Source organism: Ursus arctos, unplaced genomic scaffold, assembly GCF_023065955.2.
Source record: "Ursus arctos isolate Adak ecotype North America unplaced genomic scaffold, UrsArc2.0 scaffold_2, whole genome shotgun sequence".
In the NCBI taxonomy this organism is placed as follows: domain Eukaryota; kingdom Metazoa; phylum Chordata; class Mammalia; order Carnivora; family Ursidae; genus Ursus; species Ursus arctos.
Genome location: NW_026622874.1, coordinates 4,637,466 through 4,658,989, shown reverse-complemented (window position 1 = coordinate 4,658,989; position 21,524 = coordinate 4,637,466). Strand labels below are relative to the sequence as shown.

At 40.5% G+C, this 21,524-nt stretch overlaps 1 protein-coding gene across 4 annotated transcripts in view; it reads left to right on the top strand.

Moving 5' to 3' along the window:
* SMYD3 (SET and MYND domain containing 3) overlaps window positions 1-440 on the top strand; it is a 684,303-nt gene extending 683,863 nt beyond the window's left edge. For all 4 annotated transcript variants that reach the window (XM_026509552.4, XM_044387997.3, XM_057315667.1 and 1 more), the window contains one exon: window positions 1-440. In XM_026509552.4, the coding sequence (XP_026365337.1) occupies window positions 1-102 (102 nt within the window). In that variant the 3' untranslated portion in view covers window positions 103-440.
* Window positions 441-21,524: the final 21,084 nt, after the last annotated feature.

Sequence of the window (21,524 nt, the reverse complement as noted above, 5' to 3'; positions counted from 1 at the left end):
GCTTTTGATATTATGAGAGTGACCCATGGCAGAGAGCACAGCCTGATTGAAGATCTGATCCTACTTTTAGAAGAATGTGACGCCAACATAAGAGCGTCCTAAGGGGCCCAGGAAGGATGGCTTCTACCCTTCTTGAATGCCTTACAGAGATCACACACCCTACTCTGTCGTGGGAGCCTCTCTACTGGGAATGCGATTCTCTGTGCGTGTACAATAAACCAAGGCCGACATTCAGCGTGAAGCTACAAGAATCATTAGTTGTAGAAAAGCACAATTACAATAAATATCAAAACCTTGTTTGAAAATGCCGTCTAGTAATCGTCTGCTTCCTCACTGGTGACTTCAGTGTTTAAGATCTCAACGTTAAGGAGAGAACAAGTTGTAACTTTCTCCTTGGATATCTGGGGGGATAATTGGATTAAACATCAATGTTTCCACAAGCAAAAGCTTATTGTCTATTTTGTCAAGAAAACAAGAGTTTCAGATGTTTTCTTTACTATTTGTGGTAAGTGACGTGTGTATCCCTTATTTACTCCCAAATACATCTCTAATACAAAAAAATGGTGTCTCGAATCCTGGAAAGAAGTCATCTTAGGTGTTACTAGAAAAGTTCCTAGAGTCTTAATGGAAAAGGAAAAAGAAATGTTTTCTCAAATGTCTTGCAGCTCTTTGTGTAACTCTCGCTTCTGCGCATTTTGTACTGTTTCGTACATGTCATGCTTTTTCTGTTCTTGGAGTTTTTTTCTAGTAACTTCCCTACATCTGTGGCCTGACCATGTGACGTGCGCGCCCCGAAGCTCCATTTTCCTGCATCCCAGCTCAAAACAGATGTTTTTGTTTCTTCTTTCTTCCTCTCCACCTGCTTTTCTACCTTTCTGCGTTATTCAAATTCAGAGAAACTTTTCCTCTGGGGGGAAAAGGGGGTGACTTCTTCTGTGGCTCCATGACCCTGTGAGCAGTTTCGTCCCTCCTGCTTAGATGGTCTCGGGCAGTCAGTACAGTAATGAGGGGGCTCCGGTCACCCACACCTGATTTTACAAGCAAGGAAAGGACGTACTTACTGGGGGTGGTGTCCTGTTCCCCAGTCCCGGGGATTCTCCCGCCTTCACAGGAGCCACGTGGCCACCCCGGGTGCAGGCCACTGTCAGGGTGACCCACGGAGGCCTGCTCGAGCCGGGAGGAGCCAGCCTCGCTTGGCAGCAGAGAAGGCTGACTGCCGGAAGCTGGAGCCGATGTGCCAAACGCCTGGCGATTGCTTTGATCGTGGAAGTGGGCACGACGTCCGGCACACTGGTACCTTCCGCAGGCTGTCGGCCGGCTTCTGCTGGCCCAGGCGTGGCTGACCGTGGCCGGGTACACTCATGGCCGGCAGTTGCCAATAGGTCAGCTGGGGAAAGGAGGGTGATGGGGTCACGCAGCCACTGGGTTGGCCCCGCCTCGTTCATGTGGCAGCAGCGTTCTAGGAAAAGAAAGTAGCCAGGCCTCCGTATGCAAGCACTTCCCACGTCTGCTGGCGTTGCATTTGCCAATATCCCATGGGCCAAAGCCGCACACAAGGCCAGCCCAGAATCGAGGGCAGGTAGCCTTCTCGCAGTCATCCTATGGCAAAGTCATGGGATTATGGAGAGGAAGGCAATCCACATAGCAGTCCCATGTTGGTGTTCCAGAACATTCAATGAATCGGGTGAAATTCATAGATCTTCTTTCTAGAAAACCATAGCCACCCAAACAATTTGCTCTTAGGATCAGGGACTGTTGAACTCCCTGTGGTCCATCAGTGGACTCCCCGGAGTCCTTCATCTAACGAGAAGGAGACTTGCCACCTTTCACAGTCACATGCAGGAATGACACTGGATCATCATTTTAAATTCATTAGGGAAAGAAAGAAGCCGTAACAGAAGGCAGGGGTCGTCACTCACAGGCCAAATGAGCAGGGTTCACTGCTAGAACCCTGTGTGGGCCAATTTCAGAGGGAAATTTATCCGTCAGCGACAATCCCTGATAAGGCGATTTGCCCTCACGCCTCCTAGAGAAAGCGTGACAGGCTTTTCGATCCCTCTCCGCTCATGTCCCGTTGTCTGAGAGAACATTCTCTTAGGAGGGAGGGGTTCGGCTTGCCTCGGCTTCTAATAGAAAGCAAACAGGCAATGGTAAACATTTACCCAGCATCTTGATAGCAAAATAATTTGGGGGACAAGGGAAGGGGACGGGGAGTGTAGTGTTAAATCTGTGTCCCCCGTGGCTGACGATTTATGGCTGCCCCAGCCTCCATGACCGAGATTTCATTAATCCATAGTCATCGTAGCGGCAGGCTTTTTGCACATCAGTAACCTGACGCCATTAGTCGCTCCTCTGGGATGAGAACACATTTAAACTGAAAATGAACACACTGGGCATAATTTATGGCCGGGCCGTATGAATGCCAAGCGTGCAGGGAAGGAGGCTGCCTGGGAAGCCAGCTCGCTATAGGAGCTCAGGGCCGGCTTCCTCCAGCCAGGCCAGAATGCTGGGCAGCAGAGAGGGTGGCCCGTGCCACACGAGGCCACACGGCCACAGACCACAGAGCCCCCCGCCCCCCGGGTCCAGCTTCACTGCAGGGGTGACAGAGGAAGGCATACGGGGAGCCTGCCCTGGAGTCAGGTCTGGAGAATTCTCTTCTGGCCCAATCAGGAAATGATGTTACACTCTGAGAGAGGAGCCCACTGGGATTCCACAGGGAGAAGATTCTGGGCATTATCTTCGGAGCATCATAAAACCGTCTGACAAGCAATCATCGGCAGAAGCTTCAGGAACACACTGGAGCCCTCCTTTTACCTAAGGTCTGTAAGAGATCAGACTGGGGGAGAAGGGCCAGCAACACCACCACCCCCAGCATGGGATGTTCCCCTAACCTTTCAAGGTTTGGAAGCACCAGAATGCTATGGTCTCACAATGAACTTGTCAAAGCCAGTTCAGAACATCAGAGACCAGTTCTCTGCCCTGCATATTCAGCTCCATGCTACCATCATCCTTCCAGCTCTTCAGCACAGAAACTCAGAGTCCCCGACCCTCTCCTCTGACAAAGGAATAAGTTCTGTCTATCAGTCCTTCAAAGTGCTTTTCTTCATTTTGGCCATTTTTATACCTTATCTGTTCCTGGGCTCTTTGCAGACCCCAGCACCTCGTTCCTCACCCCTGCAAAGACCTCCTTACCGCTCTCACCCCTCCTTTCTCTGTCCTCCATCAGCGCTGCCAGAGGCACCTTCCAGAAATACCCGCCTCCTCATCTCTTATAACCCCCTCTGCTCAAAAGCTTGCAGTGGCTCCCCATGGCCACTAGACTGAAAGTCCAGTCTTCAGACTGGCATTCATGGCCCCAAGCCACCGATTCGTGGCTCCAGACCCCTGAATCTTAGACTTCCTGGTCCCCACATGCACCTGCTACTCTAGCTGGATCCATACTTGCCCCCTGCCCCCCACCCTGCTTCAGTCTCCTGAATTGTGTCTTCCTCTTCGTCAGTTCCTTGTTTGTTCATACTGACCTAATCCCCTTTCTTCTCCATCTGTCTCAATCTTACCAATTCTCAAAGACCTAGCCTGAGCCCCCATCCTCCTGTTTCTTTCCTTCTTTAAATTGAAATACGGTCTAGTCTGTAACCATAATTCTTCTATGTGATGCTCAAGTCCTCTCAGCTTTGGCTGTTGAGATGTTCTTCAGGTTAAATGTCTTGTGTGTTCCTATCATTTTGGAAACACTTTTTTACTCCGAGGTACAGCGAGACATTTCAGGCTCACTTTATGCTTTCCCACTCTAGACTTGGAACTACCCGTTCTTTACGGAGCCCTGGTCTTGTTTCATAAGGAATGGTATTCAGGAACCCTGATCCCCGCACGCTGTTTGCTTATTGCTACTAGGGTGATGTGTCTTTCTAGACCTTTTAAAAATCATGAGTTCACACTGAAACTATCAGTTAAAATCCAATACCCAGGGTGGTTCTGCGTTTCCCTCCTTCACATGCGTACCTCACTGACACACGAAATAGGTTTGAAATTACTACACTACAACCACTTACCCACAGCAAAGCTACGAAGTAATATTTTTACATTTTTTCTAAGGTTTTATGTCCTTAGGCAAAAACTGTATTGTCACAGCACTATGTTTAAAAGTGTAATCATTCTTCTTAGTGTGGCTGTGTCATCAATTTGATATCCAATTGGGTTTTTTTCTATTCAACTTTAAGGTTTTCCCCATTACTACTTTATGTTGGTAAATAAAAATCAATAAAATACATAATATACATTAACATAAATTTTCCAATTACAGATAACTCCATAATGAATCATCTTGCACATATGTTTTTTTGTGTGTTGCTGGAAATGCATCTTTAGGGTAATTTCCCAGGAGTGGAATTACCGAGTCAAGGGTACGTGCGTATGTAAGTTTATTAGGCGTCGTCAGATTTACCTCGAGAGGGGTTGCGGAACGGTGCCTGCTTCCCCTCAGCCTTGCCGCCAAGCTGGGTTTTTCAGGTGTTGAATTGTTTGCTAAGCCGATGCATATCTCAGTGTACTTTTAATTTTCTTATTGGTGGAGTTCGATGTCTTCAAACATGTAAGAGCTTTTTGTCTAATTTTTTTGTGAACTCTATACAGGTCTTTTGTCATTTTTCCAATTTTATGGTCTTTTTTCCCCTTATCTTTAGTTGTCTCTATATTAGGAAGTTTTTCCCTTTAACTGTAACATTTCATCTCAGTTTGTCACTCATTTTCTGACTTTGCTTTAATATTTTGCCCTGAATTCCTTTGAATAGCATTTTCAAAAAACATTCCATAAGAAATCTACTCCAGGAGAAAGCAGGGTCCTATTGTAAAGTTATAATAGCACCACCGACCTTCCCAGATGGTCCTTGATTCTTTTTTTCATTATTATTTATTCAAATTCAATCAGCCGACATACAGCACAGCATTGAGTTTTGAGGTAGTGTCCAGTGATGCCTTAGTTGCATATAACCGCGTGATGTGATGAGCACTGGATGGTCCTTGATTCTAGGCAGTTCCTGGGTTGAGGGGATATTTTAAAAAAAGATTTTTCTACCGCCCATTCTATGATCTTCCTGTCCTCAGCCAGCACCTGGCCTACTCGAGGTTCTTTACCTGACAGAACGATTCAGTTTACCATTCCTGAGCTGTCTGGGTACTTCGTGGTCTTGCCTTTTTGGGGTTGCCTCAGTGTTCCGTCAGACTAATTTCCATGTTCAAGCAGCCCCTGGTTCAGATGTGGTCCTCCTTCATCCCACTGTATGACAGCGATTTGATACTGGGATTCGGTCCATTCAACCAGAACAGTAATGGGTTGCTTTGCCCATTGATTCAGAGACAGGATGAGTCCCAAGTGGCCATAAGGCCATGTCAGTTTCCACAATGATGGAGCCCTTGTTGTATCCGCTGGAGGAATCCTGTCTCCTTTAGGAACCAAGACATACAAACTAGTAGATCTCAAGGTCACAGGGATAGGAAGCGAAAATGCCACATTAATAACTGTAATTGTGAGACAAAATTATTTACAGCCCCATTTAAAGATCAATGGCAACCTAGCATATTAAAAATAACTGTAGAATAAAGACTATAAGTATCCCAGTTTTGCTTCCCACAAGTACTTTCTTAACACCTCCTGGATGAATTTAATTCTCTAATCTTTCAAAAAATGTATTTATTCTATTTTCTATTGAAGTATAGTTGACACACAATATTACATTAGTTTCAGATGCACAACCTAGTGATTCAACAACTCTATACACATGCTGTGCTCACCACAAGTGTAGCTACGATCCGTCACCATACGCTATAACAATACCATCAACTACGTTATTCTGTACCATTCATCCCTGTGACTGACTCATTCTGTAACTGGAAGCCTGTACCTCCCACCCCCCTTCACCATTTTGCCCATCTCCCCATCGACCTCCCCTCTGACAGCTACCCCTTTATTGTCTGTATTTATGGGCATTTCTGCTTTTGTTCATTTGTTTTGTGTTTTAGATTCTACGTATAAGTGAAATCATATGGTTTTTGGGGTTTTTTGTCTGAATTACTTCACTTGCAGTAATACCCTCTAGGTCCATCCATGTTTTTGCAAATGGTAAGATAGCATTCTTTTTCATGGCTGAGTACTATTTCGTTATATATATCACGTCTTTATCCATTCATCTGTCACTGATTACTTAGATTGATTCCATATCTTGGCTATTGTAAACAATGCTGCAATAAACATAGGGGCGCCTGTATCTTTTTGAATTATTGTGTTTATTTTCTTTGGGTAATTAGCCAGTGGTAAAATTGCTGGATCATGTATTTCTATTTTCAGTTTTTTGAGAAAATTCTATACTGTTTTCCGCAGTGGTTGCACCAATTTACTATTCTGACAGTGGTGCACAGGGCTTACCCACATCATTGTATTGTGTTCTTGTAATTTCTTGCCTTTTTGATAATAGCCGTTCTGACAGGTTTGAGGTAACATCTCATTGTGGCTTTGATTTGCATTTCTGTAATGATGAGTGTTGTTGAGTGTCTTTTCATGTGTCTGTTGGCCATCTGTGTGTCTTCTTTGGAAAAAATGTTGTTTCAAGTCCTCTGCCTATTTTTGATGGGGTTATTTGTTTGTTAGGTGTTGAGTTGTATAAATTATTTATGTAGTTTGGATGTTAACTCCTTACCAGATATATCATTTGCAAACATCTTCTATTCGTTAGATTCCTTTTTTGTCTTGTTAATGGTTTCCTTTATTGTGCAAAAGCTTTTTAGTTTGGTATAGTCCCAACAGTTTATTTTTGCTTTTGTTTCCTTTGCCTGAGGAGAGCTATAAAAAAAAATATTGTCAAGGCTAATGCTGAAGAGATTAATGCCCATGTTTTATTCTAGGAATTTTATGGTTTCAAGTCTCACATTTAGGTCTTCAATCCATTTTGAGCTTATTTTTGTGTGTGGTTTGAGAAGGTGGTCCGGTTTCATTCTTTACATGTACTGTGTGGTTTTCCCAGAACCATTTGTTGAAGAGACTGTCCTTCCCCCATTGTATATTTTTGCCTCCTTTGTGGTATATTAGTTGACCATAGAAGCATCATTTCTGGGCTTTCTCTTCTGTTCCATTAATCTGTGTGCCTGTGCCAGTACCATTACTGTTTTTATTACTATAGATTTGTATTATACCTTGAAATCTGGGATTATGAGACCTCCAGGTTTGTTTGTTGAGACCAAGATTGCTTTGGTTATTTGGGGTCTTCTGTGGTTCCATTACAAATTTTAGGAGTATTTGTTCTAGTTCTGTGAAAAACACTATTGGTGTTTTGATAGGGATTTCATTGAATGTGTAGATTGCTTTGAGTAGTATGGACATTTTAACAATATTAATTCCAATCCATGAGCATGGTATATCTCTCCGTTTGTGTTCAACTGTTTCATTAGTGTTTTTAGTTTTCAGAGTACAGGCCTTTTACCTCCTTGGTTAAGGAGGATTTTTTTTTCTTAGTGTCTCTGCTACTTTTTTATTAGTGTATAAAAACAAATTTCTGTATATTAATTTTGTAACCTGCAACTTTACTGAATTCATTTATTCTAATAGTTTTTTGGTGGAATGTTTTAGATTTTCTATATATAGTATCATGTCATTTGTAAACAGTGACAATTTTACTTCTTTCTTACCATTTTGGATGCTTTTGTTTCTTTTTCTTCTCTGATTGTTGTGGCTATAACTTCCAGTACTATGTTGAATAAAAGTGGTAAGAGTGGACATCCTTGTCTTGTTCCTAATCTTAGAGGAAAAGCTTTTGGTTTTTCACCATTGAATATAATGCTAGCCGCATGCTTATCATATACGGTCTTTTTATGTTGAGGTTATTCCCTCTAAACCCACTTTGTTGAGAGTTTTTATCATAAATGGATGTTGAATTTTGTCAAATGCTTTTTCTGCACCTATTGAGATGATCAACATCAAACATACCAGCATTCACATTATAAGGGCTCCAGAAGGAGAGAGAGAAAGAAAGGGGCAGAAAACACAATTGAAGAAACAATAGCTGAAAACCTCCCGAACCTGGGGAAGGAAACAGACATCCGGGTTCAGGAAACAGAGAGTTCTGAACTCGATGAGTCCAAGGAAGTCCTCATCAAGATATATAATAATTAAAATCTCAAAGATGAAAGATAAGAGAATTTTAAGAGTGGCAAGAGAGAAGCAACTAGTAACATACATGGGACACCCCTTAAGACTGTACACTGATTTTTCAGCAGAAATTTGGCAGGCCAGAAGAGAGCGGCATGATAAATTCAAAGTACTGATTGGAGAAAAACAACCAAGAATGCCTGGCAAGGTTATTGTTCAGAGTTAAAGAGAGATAAAGAGTTTTCCAAACAAACAAAACTTAAAAGTGTTCATCACCACTAAATTAGATAAACCAACTAAAATACTTTAATTCCTGAAAACAAAAACATTCCCCTTGGAGAAAACTGGAAAAATGCTATCACAAAGCAGAAAGTAAAAATTCCATTTCCTTCAAATTTGCAGAGATCTACCCTATTTGCAGTTGGCATGTTTCCCTCAAGTCTTTTTTTTTTCTTTTCTTTTCTTTTTTTAGTTGAAGTATAGATGACACACAATATTATATTACTTTCAGGTGTACAACATAGTGATTCAGCAATTCTATACATTACACTATGCTTACCACGGTAAGTATAGTCACCATGTTAGTATATGATGTTATTACATTATTTTTTCCCCATGGAGTTTTTAATTTTTTCTTTAAATTCAATTTAGTTAACATATAGTGTATTTTAGTTTCAGAGGTAGAGTTCAGTGATTTGTCAGTTGCATATAACACCCAGTGCTCATTACATCAAGTGCCCTCCTTACTGTCCATCACCCAAATACCCCATCCCTGTACATACCTCCCCTCCAACAACCCTCAGTTTGTTCCCTATAGTAAGAGTCTCTTATGGTTTGCCTCCCCTTCTGTTTTTATCTTATTTTATTTTTCCTTCCCTTCCCCTATGTCCATCTGTTTTGTTTCTTAAATTTCATATATGAGTGGAATCATATGGTAACTGTCTTTCTCTGACTTAGTTCACTTAGAATAATACCCTCTAGTTCCATCCACATTATTGCAAATGGCACTATTTCAATTGTTTTTGATGGCCAAGTAATATTCCATTGTGTATATACATAAACCACATCTTTTTTATTCATCTGTCGATGGACATCTGGGCTCATTCCATAGTTTGGCTACTGTGGACCCTGCTGCTATAAACATTGGGGTGCATGTGCCCCTTTGAATCACTATGTTTGTATGCTTTGGATAAATGCCTAGTAGTGCAATTGCTGGGTCATAGGGTAGTTCTATTTTTAACTTTTTGAGGAACTTCCATACTATTTTAGCCACTCTGACAGGTGTGGGGTGATATCGCATTGTGGTTTTAATTTGTATTTCCCTGATGTCGAGTGGTGTGGGGCATTTTTTCATGTGTCTATTGGCTATTTGTATAAGACCAGCCTTTATATGAATTTGTAATCCAAGTAGTTGAAGCCTGGGCTGACTAAGGAACATCTAGGTGTGAACTGACTTGAGGTGGTTCTCAGCTGGTAGTTCCTTCAAATATCTGGCAGAAACAAATGAAAAAAAACTCCCTGGAGAAGGGTATGTTCATCCTAGATCTCTAGGAAAGCCCACAAGTCATTTTTGAAGGTCAGCGAATGACCAGCCAATGGTAATCAGGAACTCAACAAAAACAACATGAGTTTCAGAAAAACAACAAGCAACAGCAATAAACCTACTCACGTTCTAAATAATGGAAATACTGGGGCACCTGGGTGGCGTAGTCGTTAAGCATCTGCCTTTGGCTCAAGGCGTGATCCTGGCGTTCTGGGATCGAGCCCCACATCAGGCTTCTGCGCTGGGAGCCTGCTTCTTCCTCTCCCACTCCCCCTGCTTGTGTTCCCTCTCTCGCTGGCTGTCTCTGTCTGTCAAATAAATAAATCAAATCTTTAAAAAAAAAAACTGGAAATACCACATCCATATTTTAAAACCATTAAGTTCACTATTTTAATAAATAAATGATAGACTTTTTAAACTACGAAAAATCAGGAGTTATAAGAAGTTACATATTTGGCAAGAATCCTACTGATGCTAGAGATGAAAAATACAATAATTGAAATGAAAGCTGCGTGAACATCTTTCACAGCAGCCTTAGCGCCAAGAAGACACAGCGGACTGGCAGATGGGTCGGCAGAAATCACCCATAATGCAGCACAGGGAGAGAAAAAAATAGAAAACATAGTAAATAAGTTAAACAATGAGGAAGAAACAGTAGGAAGGTCTATTGTCCATTTCGTCGAAGACCCATAGGATAGATGAGAGAATATGCAGAGACCGGATTTGCGCAAACAATGGTTGGAAATTTTCTAAAACCAATAAAAGCACTAATTCACAGATTTGAAGGTCCAGTGAATCCCAAGCATGATAAGTAAAAAGAAATTCACAACAGGTAGAACATTGTGAGTTTAAATAAAACTACAGAAAAAGAGAAAATCTTAAAAGCAACCAGAGTTAAAGGACAAATTACCTTCAAAGGCATGTGAATTAGAAATACAGGTGACTTCTCATCAGCACCACCAGAAGTCAGAAACAATGGAATGGTGTTTTCAACTGATGAAAGAAGGTAACTGTTACTCTAGACTGTTATATCCTGCAAGGGGATCTTTCAATAATGAGGGTGGAATGAAGACGTTTAAAAAGAAAAACCAAGAGGGCTTATTATTAGGAGACCCGACTGAAAAAAATGCTAAAGGAGATGCATCATAAGGAAAGAAAGTAATCATAAATGGAACGTCAGAGTCGCAAGAAGAAATGGAAAAGAAAGAAAATGGTGAATATTTGGACACGTATACATAAAGTATCTCTTTATAAAACAGTAATAATACATTAAGGTTAAAAATAAGACATAATCTAGATTATGATAACAGTACATAAGGAAGGACTAAATAACGTTGGGATGTTCTAAGGTCCTTGTATTGCCCAAATTGAGGGTAAAGATTTTTATTAAATTCAGACTTTGTTAATTTAATTATGCATGTTTTCATTTCTGGGATAACCACTAAAAGAGTCAGAGTGTATAACTTACAAACTCTTTTTTTTTATAAAGATTTTATTTATTTATTTGACAGAGTTAGAGACAGCCAGCGAGAGAGGGAACACAAGCAGGGGGAGTGGGAGAGGAAGAAGCAGGCTCATAGCGGAGGAGCCTGATGTGGGGCTCGATCCCACAACGCCAGGATCACGCCCTGAGCCGAAGGCAGATGCTTAACCGCTGTGCCACCCAGGAGCCCCCTATAACTTACAAAACTCTTAGGAAAGGGGAATGATTTTAAAAATACTCAGACCTCATCAAAATACGGCATCAGAAAAATAGAGCAAGGAGGGAAAGGGAGGAGGAGGGAGCAAAACTTGAAAAATAAGAGAGGGAATTTTTAAGCACAAAATAAGATATTAGATTTAGATAAAAATATATCAGTAATTACACTAAATTCATTTTGTTAAGAAAAGTAAATATAGGGGTGCCTGGTGACTCAGTTGGTTAAGTGTCTGACTCTTGATTTCAGCTCACATCATGATCTCAGGGTCATGAGGTTGAGCCCCATGTCCGGCTCTGTGCTCAGAGGGGTCTGCTGACTCTGTGTGTGTGTGTGTGTGTGTGTGTGTGTGTGTGTCTCAAATAAATAAATAAATCTTAAAAAAAAGAAAAGTAAGTATAAACAGAGTAGATGCTTCCAGTAAAATAATATCAGATTGGATTTAAAAGACCTATCTATGTGCTGTTAATAAGGTACATCTAAAACAAGGATACAGAATTTTTAAAGTAAAAGAGAAAGAAAATATGCAAATACTGACTGAAAGAAATCTGGTGTGGCTACTAATAATGTAATAATATAATATGCAGGGCACCTGGGTGGCTCAGTCAGTTAAATATCTGCCTTCAACTCAGGTCATGATCCCAGGCTCCTGGGATCGAGCCCCACGTCAGGCTCTCTGCTCATCAGGGAGCCTACTTCTCCCTTTCCCTTTGCCTGCTGCTCTGCCTGCTTGTGCTCTCTCTCTCTGTCAAATGAATAAATTATATATATATATATATATATATATATATATATATATATATATATACACACACTTTAAGACAAATGATATTATTAGAAATAGAGATATTAATCATGGTAAATAGTCCAATCTACCAGGAAGAAAACAATTCTAAAATTTGTGGGCTTGTAATAATATTACATTAATATATAAAGCAGAAATGAACTGAATTACTAAGACAAATAGAAATATCAGCAATCATCATGAGATATCAGCTCATGAGTCAGAGAAGAAATTACAATGGAAATATGAACATATTCTAACTGAATGATAACAAAAATTGTAGGATCAGTAATACTTAATCAGATATAGCCATAAATATATAGGCTAGAAATGTTCTAAGGTCCTTGTATTGTACAAATGCAAAATTAGCTTTCTAAAATTAGAACCTATCTAGGGGCGCCTGGGTGGCGCAGTTGTTAAGCGTCTGCCTTCAGCTCAGGGTGTGATCCCAGCGTTCTGAGATCGAGTCCCACATCAGGCTCCTCCGCTGGGAGCCTGCTTCCTCCTCTCCCACTCCCCCTGCTTGTGTTCTCTCTCTCGCTGGCTGTCTCTCTCTCTGTCAAATAAATAAATAAAATCTTTAAAAAAAAATTAGAACCTATCTCGAGAGGTTGGAAAAAGCTCAGCAAATATGCCCAACAAAAAAAGTACGAGAAAGGAAATGATAAACATCAGAGCAGAACTTGAGGAGATATAAAGCAAGCTCAAAATGGAGCGGATTAGCAGCAATAACCACACCACCAAAGTGAGTTTTCTGAAGACCAACAAAACTGACAAACCTCTGGCAAAATTAATGGGAAAAAAAGGTACACATATCTTGTGTCAGGAATGAAAGGGAACATCACTCCAGATGCCTTGTCATTAAAGAAATGATAAGAGAACATTAGCAATTTCATTCCAGAACAAATTCCTTTAAAAATATATAATTTATCACCAAAGTTGACTCAAGGAAATTTTTTTAAAAATCTGAAAAATCATAAAACCATTGATGGAAAACTAATGTAGAATTTATACTCTTTCCACAAAGAAAATGACAAGCTGATTTGGTTTCACTAGTACAGTCTATCAAAACAGTTAAGGAAGAAAAAAATTCAATTCTTTACAATTTTTTTTCCACAGGGAACAGAATAATAAGAAATATTTCCCAACTAATTTATTCATTTTACTTTAATACCAAAATCTGACAGTACAGAATGGAAAAGTACAAACCAGTTTAACTCAGGAATATAGGTGTAAGAATAATTGCAAACAGGAGTTAGGAATGCATAGTATGTTCTGAAGCCAATGTTAGCAACATATAAAGCAATAATACATCCAGTAATTCACTACATTAGAGAGATATTGCCATGAGAACACCTAAGTATGTGCAGAAAAAGCATTTGATAAAATTCAGCATCTTTTCATGATTAAAAAGAAAACCCAGCAAACTCAGAATAAGGAAACTTTTTAAAAGGGGAAGGATAACCACAAAAACCTGTGCATAACAAGCATCATACTTAATAGGGGATGCTTAAAGTTTGCCTCTTCTGGTAGAAAATAAGTCCTGAATATATAAGGCACAGTATAATGAATATAGAAAACAATATTACCATCATCATACTTGCTAAGAGACTAGATCTTAATTATTCCCACTACAAAAGGGAAGTGATAATTACGTGATGTGATAAGAGTGCCAAATGCTACAATAGCAATTATATTACAAGATATAAATGTATCAGATCAACCTGTTGTACAGCTTAAACTTACACAATGTTGTATGTCGAATATATCACACGTTTAAAGAAAGTTTGCCTTTGATATCAAGACTTTCCTCAGCATTATGTGGGAGGTCCTAGTCTGTGTAATAAGGCAAGGAAAAGACATGAAAGATTTAGGAATCAAAAGGGAAGAAACAAAACAATGATTTTTTAAAAATGAGAAACCCCTACCACCCTTCATTACCTCCAGCCGCATAACTCGAATCTCAAACACCATGTGGACACAACCTCGGGAAGAGGTTGTTTATATATCCTGAGGAATGTGTGTTGGAGTTGAGTCTAAAGATATTAAAGCAAGGAAACCAAAATAGAATTCTGGATCAGGCTGCAGTTATCAATACAGGTCCACAAAGCAGAGACTGTGGATTTAATGTTTCAGTCAGAGAGGGGCTCTCACAGTCGGCTTGCTGGTAGACCGAACACTAGACTGAGCTGGCTCACTCAGTGAGGTTGGGATATCAGAACTTCCCGGATATGAGGAAGAAGAAAGAATCCAAAGAGTTAAAGAGATCAAAATGTTGAAATGCCTTATCACGTGCCGCCACATTCCCATGACCACCCAATCTCTACGGTATCTGTCAGCGGACACCCCCTCCACTAATGTGTTGAAAAATGCTGTTGTGTGAGAAGCATCAATATCCTTGAACTGACTGTGGTGACTGAACTCTCCAGACCCAGCGATAACGGGGAGAGGTACTAATATTGAAATGGGTTCTCCAGTTTGGGAATGACATGATTACAGAGGGGCAGAGCTTATCCTCCAGAGACAAGATGGGAACAATACATATAGTGCGAAACATGGACGGTGTGGTGATCAAATATTTTGAGTTCAGACCCTTGTTTTTAATATCAATTCTCATGGACCATCAGAGCAGTTGGCTTTCATTTGGTAGAGTCAGCGGTACCTTCGCCATTTTGCTTCTGGGCTGTGTCAAAATCTAGCCTTCGCTGATCTTGATTATTCGGGCATCACTTGGAGCACCCCCTTGGTCCACTCCTTGATGACATCATGCTAAATTAACTTAGCGAATGGTAAATGGAAAAAGTACCTTCACTGATTTCATAAGTTCATACCTGCCAGAGAGTGGGAGATAAGCCTACTCTGACATTGAAGACCTCATCACAAAAGTCAAGTTTCTAACTTATAATAGTGTAGATAATTTTGTGGTTTTTTTCTCTTCAAAGTGGAAGATGAGTTGTTGCTCCTTATGGACCCACCACAAAGAGAATGGCACAGGACTTGGGAAATGTCTTTGGATTTTGATGTCGTAGATGCTGAAAACTTGTGCCACTTTGGTCCACTTACCAAGTAACCTGGTTTACAGATTGTTCTCTATGATGTGATGGCTTTAACCAGAGTGGGCTAATGCAGTATTATGGCATCACGAGGGTTCCGAGGGGCATCTGGGGGCTCAGTTGCTTAAGCATCTGACTCTTGATCTCACCTCAGGTCTTGATCTCAGGATTGTGGGTTCAAGCTCTGCATTGGGCTCCAAGCCTACTTAAAGAAAAAAAAAGAGTGTTCCTGAAAGGCAATGAAAGTAAACCCTCCCAATGGGCAGAACTTCACGAACAACATCTAGTTTTCCACCTTATCTGGATGAAAACATCGCCTGGGGTACAGAGTTATATTAGTACCTGGAAGTGGATACTGGTTAGGCCGTGGGATCAGGTGCTTGATAAGAAATATTAAAAAAGAAGATTGGTAACAAAGAGTTTTATAGGGAAGAGAGATGTGGATATACCTCGTGAAATGTGCAGGATATGATGATATCTCTGTTCTACTTGACAGCTCCTTAAAAGACACCTACCACAAAGGTAGCTCTCAGTAATCAGATGGACAAAATGATCTATTTGGAAGCTCAGTCAGCGTCTCTTCCCAGCCACCCTGGCATATGATCAATAAATTTATGCTTCCATGTAGGCAGGAATAGAGACTATTTATGAGATGAATAAGATAGAATTCCTCTCAGGGGCGCCTGGGTGGCTCAGTTGGTTAAGCGTCCAACTCTTGATTTCGGCTCAGGTCATGATCTCAGGGCCGTGAAATTGAGCCCCACAGCGGGCTCCACGCTGAGCATGGAGTCTGCTTAATATTCTCTCTCCTTCTCCCTCTGCCCCTCCCTGCTCATGTTCTCTCTCTCTCTCTCTCTCTCAAAAAGAGAAACAAAAACTTGAATTCCCCTCATTAAGGGTGATCTAAGCTGCTACCACTACAGGATGCCCAGAGACCCCCAAAAGTCCACCATTTCTTAGACCAGCTGTTATCTGGAAACAGATTGAGGTTGATTATGTTGGATACATTTCGTCATGAAAGGGAAAATGATTTGCTGTTACTGGCAATATATATTCATTCCATTGTGTGTGTACACATACATATACATATATATTCTATAACTTACATTTATGCAAATATCTATTTGCATATATATGTGTGTAAAATACATGTGCATGTACTTGTATGATCAGTTTTCCTTCTCTACAGTATCTCTGCCAGAACCACTGTTCATGTATTTGCAGAATGCCTTATTTACTTTCCTGGTATCCTCCACAAGTTAAAGAACACATTTCACAGCACAAGAAACATGACAGTGTGCTCAAGTGCATGGACTGCAACAGTCTTAGGTACCCCATCAGCCAGAATTAGCTGAGGTAACAGAATAGCGCTATGGTCTAATACACCTTCAGTTAAAACACCAGCTTAGAAACAAGCCCCGGAAGTTGGGTCCTGTCCCTATGGCTGTTTTTTGTACTTTGAGTTAGTGACCAGTATATGATTCTCTTATAGAACTGATGAGAGGACTGCCCAGGTGGCTCAGTCAGTGAAGCGTCTGTCTTCGGCTCAGGTCATGATCCCAGAGTCCTGGGATCAAGCCCCTCATGGGGCTCCCTGCTCCGCGGGGAGTCTGCTGCTCCCTCTGCCTGCTGCTCCCCCCTGCTTGTGCTCTCTCTCTCTGGCAAAGAAATAAAGTCTTAAAAAAAAAAAAAAGAATTGATGAGAAAGCGCACTTCAAACATGTAAATAGAAGCCATGAAGTTACTGAAGACTGGTATCCAGAATGTTTAATAAACTCATTTATACATATTAATGATGAAGGGCAAGTAACTTAAAGGGTAGAAAACCTAAAAAGGCAAAAGAGGAAATCCGAATTATGTTAATTATAATAATTAACAATTTAAAATAAAATAATTTATAAAATTAATAAAATTATATTATAAATTTATATTATATATATTATAATACATATAAATTTATATTATATTTATATTATATTTATATTATATTATATATAATATATATTATATATAATATAATTATATATATTATAAAATTAATAATTTTAATTCTTATAATTAATTATTATTTATAATATTATAACTGCTGATTTATTGGGGGGTGCATTTTTTTAAATTTTGTTATATTATGTTAGTTACCATACAGTGCATCATACGTTTTTGATGTAGTGTTCCAGGATTCATTGTGTATAATACCCAGTGCTCCATGCAATATGTGCCCTCCTTAATTTACCTTTTTTGTTATTAATTTCTATTTATACCAATTGATCTATGTTCCTTTCTTGCCTTCTTTTAGACTTTTTTTTTTTTTTTTTTTTTTTTTTTTAGAGAGTGGGAGAGCACGCAAGGGGGTGGGCAGTGGGAAAGGGGGAGAGAGAGAATCCCAAGCAGAGTCCATGCTGAGTGTGGAGACTGACACAGGACTTGATCTCATGACTCTGAGATCATGATCTGAGCCTAAACCAACAGTCAGTCACTTAACCAACTGCATCACCCAGGGCCTCTCTTCTTTTAGATTTTTTACATTTTTTATTCTCTCCATTAACTGGAGGTGACACTCTCATACTGTTTTTTAGTGGAGGCTAAAAACTACAGCATGCATCTTTGACTTATCAACGTCTGACGTTTCTCAGTATTTCACACTCCTCCCAAACATGCAAAAAACCTTGGCGTTTCCTAGCTTCATTCCATCTCTCCTGATTTGTGTGCTATCTTTGCGGCATCTCTGTCTTATATGTAGTTTAAATCCCCTGAGATTGTTGTTTTATAGAATCAACATTCGTTTAGATTTGCCCAGATGTGTACCTTTTTGTTGCTTGTTTCTCCCTGCATTTCTTAACTTCCGTCTATGGTCACCTTCCCTCTGCATGAAGAATGCCATTTAGTGTTTTCTTAATGGCAGATCTGTTATAATGAATTCCCTCAGTTGTCATTTGCCTGAAAATGGCTTCATCTCCCCTTCACCGCTAAAGTACATTTCTATTGGAATTCTAGATTGGCAGATGCTATCTTTCAGCATTTTGAGAATGTCATTCTGTTGCCCTCAACTGCCGTGGTTTCTGAAGAGAAGTCCTGTGTTGTTCTGTTGCTCCTTTGACAACATCAGCAGCACTGGTTTGATGCCCCCATGTAGCTCTTTTTCTTTCCCCGTTCAGTGTGTGATGTGTCTGATTTGGGATTTCCTCTCATTTTTCCTAATTGGAGTTTGTCACTCTCCTCGAACAAGTGGTGGTTTGATGTTGTTCAATGTCATGGAAAATTCTTAGCAAATATCTATTTGAATACTGCTTCTGACCCATTCTTTTGCTTCTTCAGAGGCTCCAGTTCCATGTGTGTTAGACCTTCTTTCTGTGCCTCCTTGTCTGTTCCCTCTCTTCTGTTTTCCATTTTTTTGACTCCTTCACTTCATACTGGATATTTTCTTCTGAATTTCCTTCTGGTTTGTTGGTTCTTTATTCAGCTGAGTCTAATTTGCTGTTAGACTTACCCATTTACTTCTTTTTTTTTAATTTTTTTTAATTTTTTTTAAGATTTTTATTTATTTATTCGACAGAGATAGAGACAGCCAGCGAGTGAGGGAACACAAGCAGGGGGAGTGGGAGAGGAAGAAGCAGGCTCATAGCGGAGGATCCTGATGTGGGGCTCGATCCTGGAACGCCAGGATCACGCCCTGAGCCAAAGGCAGGCGCTTAACCGCTGTGCCACCCAGGTGCCCCTACCCATTTACTTCTTAATTTCAACTACTTTATTTTTTACTTATAGAGGTTTCTTTTTTTTAATAATCCAGTTTCTACAAAAAATTCTCAATTTTGTCTTTCTGCTTACTGAATGTATTAAACATATCTGTTTGAAAGTCTGTCTCTGATCATGCCATTATCTGGACCGCTGTAACTGTATGAAGTGCGTGTTGTTTCTTTTGGTTTTCCTTCATGTTGTTTTTATCTTTGCATGCCTGATTTTTAAAAATTTAATACAATTTTACTATTGTATTATTGTAATATTGTATTACATTAATACAATGTACTAATGATATATGAAAAGCTGTAGAAATAATTAATACATAAGAAAATGTTATCTTGGCTAGGCAAACTAGCAATCTTGTATCACCTTAATTTCAAGAATTGAGATGAATTTAAGTTGAGTTTCAGTCTATCCCAGTTCATCCTCTCTCTTAGAGTATAATCCTTTGTGGTCTAAAAACCTAAGTAGAGGGGATATCAGGCCCTTGTTGAGCCCTAGACTATGGTTTTTGCCCCATAGTCCCATGAAGCTGTCAAAAGTTCTACTCAGCTTTTTGATTCCTCACAGCCTTTTTTGAACTTGGCGTAGTGGAGAGAGTCGGTGTCAAAGTATAACATGCCTTTAACAATGTGATAAGAATATTGACTTAATCTCCTGTCTGGAGGATCTGGCTTCATTAAAGGTACTCTTGCATTTATTAAGAGCGTTATGATCACACTGTGTCTGGCCTCTCCAGGTGACCAGATAAACCATAGGAAGTTTTTTTTTATAGCGGAATCATTGAAGAGCGCCTCATGTGCAGTGGCCTGTAAGTTCCATACCGTCAGGGTAATATTGGCTCTGATCTCTGCTCTAGAACATATGAAGGAATGTTGCTTCCTGTGCCTTGTAACTGGTGGGGGGAGAGAGGAGGGAAGACACATGTGAGCATGAAGGCTGTGGATAGAAGGGTCCCTGTGCAGGCCATCTCAGTCGGCCTGCCTAAATTCAGCATCAAGAGAGCCACCGTGGAAAGAAAGAACAACAAAAACACATGCTGTAAAATAAGGCTACAACACAGTGGATGGATTTGGCTGGAATTTCCAGAAGAGCCACTGGCTAGATGAAGGTGCTAGTGCTGGCCTCGCCCATAGGCAGAGGCATCAGGCTGAAGGCGAGCAGGTTGCCAGCACCTGCTCTGCCAGGGGTGGAGGCAGATACTGCCCTGTTCTCTGTCTCTCTGGCTCCCCCTACATCTCTCCAGGGCGTCGTCCCGTCTTACCTGTAGCAGTTACAAGGTAACCACCTGGATGCCTCGATTTTTCCAGTGCATTCCCAGATTTCACACATTCTGGGTTGTGTCCAAAAAAAATTATGATAAAACATACCTAACGTACAATTTACCATGTTAACAATTTTTAAATATATACTTCCGTGGCATTGAATATATTCATCGTTGTGCAACCAATCTCCAGAACTCTTTTCATCTTATTTATGAAACTGCAACTCAGTACCAATTAAACAACAACCCTCCATTCCTGTCTCTCCTCAGCACCCAGAAACCACTGTTTTACTCCATCTCTATGAATTTGATTACCTCATACAAGCGGAATCATACAATATTTGTCCTTTTGTGTGTGGCTTATTTCACTCAGTAGAATGTGTCCTGGAGTTTCTCCATGTTGTAGCAGGTGTCAGAACTTCATTCCTTTTGACGGCTGAACGACATTCCAGTGTGTGTGTATACCACGTGTGGTATGTTTTGGGTATCCGTTCATCCGTGGATGGAGATTTGCATTGTTTCCGTCTTTTGGTTCTTGTGAGTAATGTTGCTGTGAACACTGGTGTTCAAATATCTGGTCAAGTTCCTGCTTTCAATTCTTTTGTGCACATACCCAGGCGTGCAATTGCTGGATCACATGCTAATCGTATGTTTAATTTTTTTTGAGGAACTCCTGTGCTGTTTTCCACGGCAGCTGCCCCATCCTTGCCAATACTTGCTGTTTCCTGCTTTGTTTTGTTTTTTCAGTAGTACCCCTCCTAATGGGTGAGAAGTGGTATCTCATTGTGGTTTCGATCTGCATTTCCCTCGGGATTAGCCAAGCTACTTTTGTTTAGCCAGACTTAACAACTAAACTGCCTTTTATATCATATCTGGAATCAGATTAAAAATCCTTTGCTAGACTACATAAGGATTTTTGGTTAAAAAATCCGGGGCACCTGGGTGGCTCTCGATTTTGGCTCAGGTCATGATCTCAGGGTCATGGGATCGAGCCCTGCATCAGGCTCTATGCTCAGGGGGGAGTCTTTCTTCTGTCCTTCTCCCTCTGCCCCTCCCCCTGCTCACATTCTTTCTCCCTCTCTCTCTCAAATAAATAAATAAATCTTAAAAGGAAAAAAAAAAAGTACTGTCAAAATCAACCAGAGGGGGTCCTGGATTGACCAGTCTGTGCGCTGAGCCTTGGGTTATTTACTGAGGAAGGCTCTTCACTGAGGCCCTGTAGGCCCAGCTCCAGGAGCGTGGATGGGACACCCCCCTCTTAACCCCTCACTCTCTCTGAAGCACAGCGAAATTTACTTCAGATGTAAT